Source organism: Lepus europaeus, unplaced genomic scaffold (genome assembly GCF_033115175.1).
Source record: "Lepus europaeus isolate LE1 unplaced genomic scaffold, mLepTim1.pri SCAFFOLD_3_1, whole genome shotgun sequence".
Lineage (NCBI taxonomy): Eukaryota > Metazoa > Chordata > Mammalia > Lagomorpha > Leporidae > Lepus > Lepus europaeus.
In genome coordinates, this window is record NW_026909276.1 from 5,990,761 (window position 1) to 6,001,335 (window position 10,575).

The 10,575-nt window shown below is 49.8% G+C and overlaps 1 protein-coding gene across 1 annotated transcript in view; it reads right to left on the reverse strand.

Annotated features, from left to right (window-relative positions):
- LOC133755052 (zinc finger protein 271-like) overlaps positions 1–9,564 on the reverse strand; it is a 157,275-nt gene extending 147,711 nt beyond the window's left edge. Inside the window, 2 exon segments of the mRNA XM_062185364.1 lie at positions 8,440–8,909; positions 9,409–9,564. Of these exon segments, the coding sequence (XP_062041348.1) occupies positions 8,440–8,909; positions 9,409–9,564 (626 nt within the window).
- Between the last annotated feature and the right edge of the window lie 1,011 nt (positions 9,565–10,575).

The window sequence follows — 10,575 nt, forward strand, 5'->3', positions numbered from 1 at the left end:
AGTGAATACAAAGGGGAAGGGGGTTTTTGTTTAGTATACAGCATTCCTGCTTATCTCAGTACACATCAGTTTTACTTATCTTAACCATTGCACAAGGGGGGTTTCCAAACTACTATTCCCTGTTATCTGCTAAGTTGCAGTTTCCCAGAAATTAACTGACCTTTCTTGAAACTTCCTAGTTTTTTTAGCAGGTAAATTTTCAGAAGTCCTTCATCCCCCCCCCCCTTTTTTTTTTGTACAAATTTTAATCCTAAAATTTACAGGGTAGATTCCACGGTTTTTAGCGCTCTGAGCCTGAACGGTTGAAAGGCGTTCACGAACAAACCACATCAGCTTATTAAAAATACAAGGACCCACAGATAGTGTAACAAGCAAACCAGCAATGGGGCCTAGAAGTGGTAGCAAGTAAGGAAGCAGTCCATTGAATCCTGTCCACAGGGGATTTTTAGCCATGGCATGGCGGCGACGCTCCAGATCATTGCGAACCATGCCGGACTTGTTAGCATAAAAACAGCACTTTTCCTACAAAGCCAAACAAATACCTCCTTGTTCGGTGGCAAGCAAGTCTAAGCCCCTACAGTTTTGTAAGACCACTTCCGCCAGGGAATCGATTTGGTCTTGGAGGTCCTGAAGGGTTGGAGGATAGGGATTGTACATCATTAATAAGTTGTTGGGACAAATCTTTATAGTTTTGGACCGCAACTCCCAGTCCTGCGGATCCTGTAACCATAGCTGTGGAAATTCCCAACGTAGCCAATATAGGAATGAATTGTACAGCTCGTTTTTGTCTTCCTGCAATATAATTGAAGGAAGGAATCGGGACACTAATAATGTCTACATTGGGCAGAAGCATAGCATATGCACAGCTATCAGTCCAATTTGCCGGTAAAATGGTATAGGCCATATTAATGTTAAAGGAATCATTTTTAGGCCATTGGAACAGGAAGGACGGGGAAAGGCTGTACGGGAGGGCAATTAACAGAGCTATTAAACCCAAGGGTATTATTAAGCGGCAGGAAAACAGCAAGAGGGAGGGGAGGTCCCTGGTGTAAGCAGAGCCAGCAGTTTTCTGCAATGCCTGGGGCAGAGAGATTACATCCAAATCTGCATCCCCTCTGGAATGAACTTTAGCCAGGGGATGGTATTGAAGGGAAGGGTAAAGGCTCTCAAATAACAGCAAAACAGATCCTAATTAAACTATTACAGTTGTCTCAAGTATTACACAGTTTTAAAAAGAGTCTTATCTTTAAGGGGTGTAGGGAACCAGACCGGAGGAACCGTGCCCCTAAGATGGCGCCGACTCCCTGCTTCCGGGTTCTTCCTCATCTCAGGGAGTTCCCGCTCTTGCTCGCTCCTTCCCGCCTTAGATTTCCCGCTCTAGCTCGCTCCTTCCCGCCTTGCCACGAGATTGTCCTATCCCCGCGCTTCTAGCCTATCACCTGATTTGTGACGTGTATTGTGCATATAAACCCTTGCTACGCGGGTGTAAGGGAAGTTCCTGCCCAGAAGAGATCGAAGCTGGATCTCCTGCTTGCCGAGCAATAAAGGAACCCCGTGCAAAGTGTTCGGTCTCTGTCTCTTGCTGGACGAGGACGGCGCCGAGCAGCTGGTGGCCCGTACGGGGAACTTCCTCTACGTTGCCCGGTAAGTAGAAGGTAAGCGAGGTCAGTCTTACCGTCTGGGCCCCGCGAGTGAGGTATATCTCGTGGTTGGAGGGTGGACGCACCCTAAGATAGCGGACGTGTTTCCCCGCTTTAAACTGAAAGAATAGCAGACTTGTTCCCCCGCTTTAAACTGAAAATAAGATAGCGGACGTGTCTTCCCGCTTTAAACTGAAAATGGGAAATTCATCTAGCCATTCAATGTTGCTTAATCCGTTAAAAGCATTATTGCGTAGCAAAGGGATTAAGGTTTCTAAGACCACACTTGTCAGGTTCCTTGGAAGTGTTGATTTCTTTGCGCCGTGGCTCACCCACGAGGGCCAAATAACTCTTGAGTCTTGGGAGAAATTAGGAAAGGATCTCCGGCGCACAGTTAACGATCCCCAGGAACCCGATATCGACCCCGTTGTTCTCCCCTTATGGGAACTACTGCGGGCGTGCCTCCAAGAGGAGAGGTCGGTGGGAGCGGACCGCCCGACTCTTACGGCGGTTCGCGAGGCTCTCGAGGAAGTTCGTTCTCAGAGCTCGGACGGCGCCCGGGACCTCATACAATTTAAGGACACGGGATGCCAGACTTCCTCACTGGCCTCAGGCTCCGAATGTGGCTCCGCCTCCTCTGAGTCTGAGGGGGAAGGGGACGGCGATCCTAAATCCCCGCCTCCTACGTATGCGCAGCTGCGGCAAAAGTTAAAAGATGCCTGTTTACGCCCTCTAGTGCCTACGGCTCCTCCTATCGATGTCGTGCCCGCCCATCAGATTAAAGACGCAGCGCCTCCTACTGGCGGTCATGTAGGCGTGCCTCAGCCCCATCTAACACCCGTGCCGCCATGGCCATTAAACGTCCCAAATGTGCCACCTTTTTCAGGCAGACAGTTTCATCAACAAGCCTGGAAACAGTTGCGAACTGGCGCTCCCGCTGCCCCCGCTCAGGCTTACCCTGTTTTGGCTTTGGGCACGCGAGAGGCCCGGCACGAACCATTGGACATGACAGTATTAAAACAACTTAAGGCTGCGGTCCATGACTATGGACCCACAGCCCCATTCACATTGTCACTCCTTGAATCAGTCGGCCAGTCCATTTTAACACCTAGCGACTGGACCCAATTGGCTCGGGCCTGTTTAAGTCCAGGCGGCTTTCTTTTGTGGCAATCTATGAATACAGAGTGCTGTCATGACCAGGCAGATGAAAATGCTGAGGACGGCCACCCTACGTGGAATGCTGATATGCTTTTAGGGCGTGGACCTTATCAGGCTGACCAGACCCAATTCCCTAGACAAGTATACAGGCAAATTTCCAACTGTGCCCAACGTGCGTGGAGGCAGGCGTCCAATCCAAGTGACTCAGCTAGCCACCTCACCAAGATCGTTCAGGGCACGGCCGAACCCTTCGCTGATTTTGTCGCTCGCATACTTGAGGCTGCGTCGCGTATTTTCCCTTCCGAGGCTGACGTTCAGCCACTGGTCAAACAAATTATTTTTGAGCAGGCTAATAAAGAGTGCAAAAACATTCTTCGACAATATAGACATAAATCTCTGGACTCCTGGTTAAAATACTGCAGAGATACCGGTGGGCCACTTACTAATGCGGGCCTAGCTGCGATGCTGGCAAAAGTCAAAGAAAACAGTCCAAAATCTAAATCGACCCGACCCCCCATATCTTCAGGACTTTGCTTCCAATGTCATCAACCGGGTCACAGAAAACGCGATTGCCCCAATCTCAGCCATGGGTATTCCACGGCACAGCCTTCAGGCATAGAGCCTTGTCGCCGTTGCCGCAAGGGCCCTCATAGGGCAGAGGTATGCCGTTCTGCTTTCGATATCGATGGCAACCCACTTACAGGTAGCGCCCAGGGGCCAAAAAACGGCCAGAGGGGGCTCCCCAACCCAGCGAGGAGCCCCCAAAATCAAATCTACTCTCAGGTTCCACCTCCCGTGTCTGCACTACACCCAGTGCACCCTCAGCCCGTGCCACTCACGGGTCCGCAGGCCTGGACCTCCGCGCCACCTCCCCTCTCCTCTTAACTCCGGAGATGGGGGTACAATTAGTGGAGAGCGACTGCTCCGGTCCTCTGCCCCCGGATTCGGTTGGATTAGTGTTGGGTCGGTCCTCCGCCGCCCTCCGAGGGCTAGCTGTGATCCCCGGGGTAGTTGACTCTGATTTCACTGGTAAAGTAAAGATCATGGTTCAGGCCCCTCAGGGACCTTTAGTAATCAATCCTGGAGACCGTATCGCACAAATGTTATTACTGCCCAGTCTTCACTCTTTAATCCCAGCTAAAAACCACGTTCGCGGCGCTGGTAACTTTGGGTCCTCTGGCATTAATTTTACCGGCTTACATATGCTTTTAAATGAACGTCCCACTTTAGTGTTGCAGATTAATGGCAAGGACATTAAGGGACTTTTAGACACAGGAGCCGACAAATCCATTATAGCAACAAAGGACTGGCCTAGTACATGGCCTACAAATGTGGCGGAACAAACCTTGCAAGGACTTGGTTTTGCTCATTTCCCAAAAATCAGTGCAGCCTTGTTGTCATGGCAGGATAGCGAGGGTCATAGAGGACAGTTTTCTCCATTCATTTTACCTCTACCCATTTCCCTTTGGGGGAGAGACGTCCTGGCCGAAATGGATGTTGCTTTGGTCACCACTTCCCCTGCAGTACGATCTATGCTACAAAATATGGGTTACGTCCCAGGCAAGGGACTCGGTGTCCAGCTCCAGGGCCACCCTTCCCCCATTGAACCAAAACAAAGACCAAGTAAAGTTGGCCTGGGTTTTTCCTAGGGGTCACTGTTTCGCCTCCTAAACCAGTGGAGCCTTTACCCATCTCGTGGCTAACGGACGTACCCGTCTGGGTTCCACAGTGGCCCCTATCTCAGGAGAAACTGGAGGCAGTCAACACTCTGGTCTTGGAGCAGGTCAACGCTGGTCATTTGATCCCATCCACCTCTCCATGGAATACGCCTATTTTTGCCATCCGCAAAAAATTAGGTCAATGGAGACACTTACATGATCTTAGGGCAGTCAACGCACAGATGCAGCCTATGGGCCCTGTGCAACGTGGTCTTCCTCTGCTTTCGGCACTTCCCAACCAATGGCCTGTTATTGTAATAGATCTTAAGGATTGTTTCTTTTCCATTCCATTGGACAAAAAGGATACCCCACGTTTTGCTTTTACTGTCCCCACCCAGAACCAGGAACAACCGGACAAGCGTTGGGAGTGGACAGTCTTGCCTCAGGGTATGACTAATAGCCCCACCATGTGTCAAGTCTATGTAGCCCAAGTACTAAAACCTCTTAGAGACCGATATTCCGACTGCAGGTGCCTACATTATATGGACGACCTACTGTGTGCAGCCCCCACAGCAGAGAGGCTCCTGGCCTTATACAGTACACTCCAACAAGTGCTGGAAGGGGCAGGGCTGCATATTGCACCTAATAAGGTGCAATTGTCGTCTGTAGTTTCTTATCTTGGGGCTATAGTCGCCCCTACTCAAATTAGACCTCAAAAAATTCAAATAAAAATCAATGCTATCTCCACTCTAAATGACTTACAAAAACTTTTAGGGGATATCAATTGGATTAGGCACTACCTTAACATTCCTAATGCTGCATTGCAGCCCCTCTTTAATATACTTAAAGGAGACCCGGATCTTGCTTCCCCCCGAACCTTCACCTCTGAGGCCAAACAAGCACTGTCAATTGTCAACGATGCCCTTAGTAAAGCTGCCCTAAAACGTTGGGACCCTGCGGGAGACCTTACTCTTTGGGTCCTCGACACCCTTAAACAGCCCACCGCGGTCCTATGGCAGGATGGGCCTCTCCTCTGGATCCATCCCTCAATGTCATCTACTAGATCTATTAGTTACTATCCCGTGGCAGTGGCGGAGATAACTCTCCTAGCCATTCAGAGGGCTATCCAACATTTTGGACGCGAACCATCCACCATTGTTGTCCCCTATTCCATGGAACAGGTACGTGTGCTAATCGCTTGTACTGATGCTTGGGCGGTTTTAGTCTGCTCCACTTCCGCAACTATTACAAACAGAACACCCTCTGATCCTTTGCTAACCTTTGTTCAGTCTCACCCAGTTATTTTTCCAAAGTCCACATCCCAAAAGCCCTTACAGGGAGCCCCAGTAGTGTATACCGACGGTTCTAAAACAGGAGTCGGTGCATATGTTGTTTCAGGATCTGTGCCAAAAACATTCCAATTCGCTACTAACTCCCCCCAGGTAACTGAACTTCTTATAGTTAACCAAGTCTTCTCTGATTTCCCCGGACCTGTCAATATTGTGTCTGATTCACGCTATGTGGTTAATTCTGTGTCTATCCTTGAGGCCGCAGGACTAGTCAATTCTTCATCCTCCGTAGCGACAGTTTTCCTCACCCTGCAAAAATCTATTTGGAATCGGTCTGCTCCTTTCTTTATTACTCATATTAGAGCTCATTCTTCCTTACCTGGACCCATGACCACAGGCAATGCTATAGCTGATCAAGCCACACGCCCCATTTGGATACTCCAATTTTCTTCCCCAGAAGAGCAGGCTATCCAGTTTCATTCAGAGTTCCATGTAAACGCAAAAACCCTTGCCGCCAAATTCGGTCTTTCTCGTGCTGCCGCTCGCGATATTGTTCGCCATTGTGCCGCATGCCCTACTTTAACCCCTGTGCCTTCGGTGGGGGTTAATCCCCGAGGATTACTACCAGGACATATCTGGCAGATGGATGTCACCCACATATCCGAGTTTGGGACCTTAAAGTATGTTCATGTGTCAGTTGACACCTGTTCCCAAGTAATTTTTGCTTCTCTGGAGACGGGTGAGCGTACCACCCATGTCATTAATCACTGCCTTGCTGCATGGGCAGCCTGGGGCAAACCAAAAACTTTAAAAACAGATAATGGTCCTGCATACACAAGTAAATCATTCCAAGATTTCTGCACCCGTATGCAGGTACAACATAAAACTGGAATCCCTTATAACCCTCAGGGACAGGCCATAATTGAAAGGGCTCATCGAACCCTCAAGGCTTTTCTCTTAAAACAAAAGGAGGGAATTGCCACGGGCAAAACCCCTCGAATGCGCCTCTCCCTTGCACTGTTTACTATAAACTTTTTGAATTTGACAGATCATTCTATGTCCCCCGCTGAGAGACACATGTTAAAGGAGCCATCTTCACGAGGCTATGTCCGTTGGAAAGATGTCCTCACGGGAAAGTGGTACGGCCCGGATCCGGTATTATGCTGGAACCGAGGCGCGGTCTGTGTCTTCCCACAGGAATCTGGAAGAGAACCTCTCTGGATACCGGAAAGATTGGTCAGAAAAACAGCCCCGCCGCCGCAAGATACACCTCTATCACCTACGGACGACATCTCCCCCGAGATAACCGAGATTACCACACTCTCACAGGACGACAAATTGCAACAAAACAACGAGACGTGAGATGCACCCCTTCCGCTTCTTCATACTGGCAGCGGCTTTGCTCCCTGGCTCTTATGCGGGCTTTAACTCCAACCCCACTGCTTTACTGCAGAACGTAGGCAACCCTTGCGACTGCAAGGGGGGGACCAGCAACACCGTACTGCAGCGTACTCACATCGCCACAGCTGATTGTGGGGACAAAACTGCATATCTGCCCCTCCAGGGGATCCCCGGCCTACCACGCGGCTACATATGTGTGCCCAAACCCCGCGTTTCTGATCCCCATAGCAAAAACCACTCCTGTCCTTGCTTGACCTTTCAAGAATCCATGCACAGCTCTTGCGATTCCTCATACTTCCAATGCACTTCTGGCGGTCAGTCGTACTATGCCACCCAGTTACAAAGTACTCGCAGGTCCTCTAGTCCAGACCATTTGCCACAGGTAGTCCATTCATCCCCCTACCTCTCAGCCCCCTGTGTTGGTACGCCTGGACAGTGGGCGTGCTGGCGCACTACGGCACCCGTGCATATCTCTGATGGCGGAGGCCCACAGGACCAGCTCCGCCACCAACAGCTAACAAAGCGATTAAAACCCTCGTCCCCCCATCCCTACTCACGCCTCACATATGGACAATGCCTCCATCAGGCACACACCTTCCTCGAGTTGTCTTGTTCCCCCTCTCATTCATTGGGCTGTATCACCCATCCCTGACGGGGAGCGAAAACTGGGTATGCGAGACCAAAGGTACTGCAGCAGGAGTCCACCCGGGGGTTCCGGGGGTCCTGGGAGAGCATATGCATATGCATGCAGGTTCAATTCCCAGCCTGCCCCAGCAAAAGGGAATAAAAACTGATCCCTAACGGAGACATCAGGGGTTGTGGCCAGGCCCTTGAAGTTCCGTAACTAACGGATCACAAGCACGCTGGGTATGCACCTCTACTCTCTGCCTAGTAAATATTCTCCCGGCCCTCATGAGCCAGGGCCGTCGGGGATGTGATTTGTGCAAAAACAAAAGGAGGGAGATGTAGGGAACCAGACCGGAGGAACCGTGCCCCTAAGATGGCGCCGACTCCCTGCTTCCGGGTTCTTCCTCATCTCAGGGAGTTCCCGCTCTTGCTCGCTCCTTCCCGCCTTAGATTTCCCGCTCTAGCTCGCTCCTTCCCGCCTTGCCACGAGATTGTCCTATCCCCGCGCTTCTAGCCTATCACCTGATTTGTGACGTGTATTGTGCATATAAACCCTTGCTACGCGGGTGTAAGGGAAGTTCCTGCCCAGAAGAGATCGAAGCTGGATCTCCTGCTTGCCGAGCAATAAAGGAACCCCGTGCAAAGTGTTCGGTCTCTGTCTCTTGCTGGACGAGGACGGCGCCGAGCAAAGGGGTTTGTGTGCGTTGCAATTTCCACGTTTGCGGTTGTCTTGGGGTCTGATCCTCCGTTGGGGACTCTGGAGTTGCCCTCTTGACGTGTGCGGTGTGCACCCAGGCAGCTATGCCATCCACCTTGACCGCTGTGGGAGTTGTTAAAAGTACGGTGAAGGGTCCTTTCCAGCGAGGTTCGAGGCTTTTCACCTGATGTCTCCTCACGTAGACCTGGTCCCCGATCTGGAAGGTGTGTGGAGTTCCCATGTTCTGGGGCTGACAGACTGCTGCTAGTGGCTTCCAGACATACTCCTGGACTAGTTGCAAAGTGTGTAGCCACGTCTGCAAGCCAGGGGAGGTAGCATAGGAATCAATGCTGGGACCCAACAGATCGGCAATGGGTGGGGGCCCCCCATACAGGATTTCACAGGGCATCAAGCCAAAGGCTGAGGGGGTGTTTCGAACCTGGAACAGCACCATAGGTAACAATTTGACTCAGTCCCTAGTGCCAGTCTCCATGACCAGTTTTGTTAAAGTTTCCTTAAGAGTTCTATTCATTCTTTCTACCTGACCCAAGCTCTGCGGTCTATAAGCACAATGTAACTTTTACTCTATTCCCAACACCTGTACCACCATCTGACTTACCCTATAAACACAATGCAACTTTCTATTTCCAACACCTGTGCCACCATCTGACTTACCCTATAAACACAATGCAACTTTCTATTTCCAACACCTGTGCCACCATCTGACTTACCCGGGAGACGAAAGCCGGCCCGTTGTCTGACCCCAGTACCTTTGGTAGTCCAAATCGGGGGAATATTTCTTTTAGGATTTTCTTGACTACTACCAGCGCGGTTTCTTTCTTGGTCGGGAAGGCTTCTGTCCACTTTGAGAAGGTGTCTACAAATACTAGAAGATATTTAACTCCATACCTGCCGGGGCAAATCTCTGTAAAATTTACCTCCCAGTTTACGCCAGGTCGTGCCCCTCTGATCCTGGCCCCCTCTTGGGGTTTGAGGTGTTTGGGGTATACTTTAGCACAGGGTACACAGGCCTCAGTAATTTGTCGAAGGAGAATGTCCAGTCCAATGATGAAATACCCTTGTCCATCTTGCATTAGGAGAGTCCTTTACAGCCAATAGTTGGCTAGTCAAGGCTGCCTCTTTAGCCACTTTGTCTACGAGCCGATTGCCCTCCTCCACGGGACACCCTCCTTTCTGATGCCCAAGCAGTGGATGATACTAGGTTCTCGCAGCAGGTGCAGGGCCTCTAGGAGGTTTAAAATTTCCTGTTTGTTTTTAATGTCCTTTCCCGTGGAGGTAAGGAGCCCCCTTCGCTTATAGATTTCTGCCACGCCCACAGCTGTGATACCCGCGTGGCAAAATGTTGCTACGTCGGGAGTCTGAAGCTGCAGGGTTTTGGGGTCAGCGCTTTGTTGGAGCGGAGCCCCAGGCGATTCCTGTGCAGTCCACGGTTGTAACGACCCCCGACTCACAGTAATGGAAGCCAAGACTGTCCTTGCTAAATTTTGGGGGACACCGTGTCTCTGCTCTGCTGATGAACTCATTATGCATTATCTACCAGCTGTGTTTACACTTTACTGCTTACCCTCATAATTCTCAGAAACTAAAAAATCAAGAAAAAGAAGTTTCCCGTAAGCCAGGAATGCAAGTCAAAACATATCATTAGGTTCCCATTGTAGTAACAGAAAAATGTTAAGGTTACTCAGAGGTTATCTCCAGGTACCTAGAGGGCAAGCAAAACCTTAGACAGTTATTCCCCTAAACAGTTCAGTAAGTGAAACTAAGTCAAAGGTCAATTCTCATCCTCAGTAAGTGAAACTAAGTCAAAGGTCAATTCTCATCCTCAGTATGTAAAACTGAGTCAAAGGTCAATTCTCATCCTCCGTAAATTGTCTAAAAACAATGTCCCCACTATGTTCCTCATAAAACCACTCATATGACATCATTGTTTTAACTCATTTTGTCAACCTTTGTGATAAAAGTTTTACATTTGCCTGCAGCATTGTTCTTTACTATATAAACCCAAGCCTTACTACAATAAATCGCAGCAGTAACATACACATAACGTGTGTGTGTCTGTCTGTCATTTCCCCGCCGATTTCTGA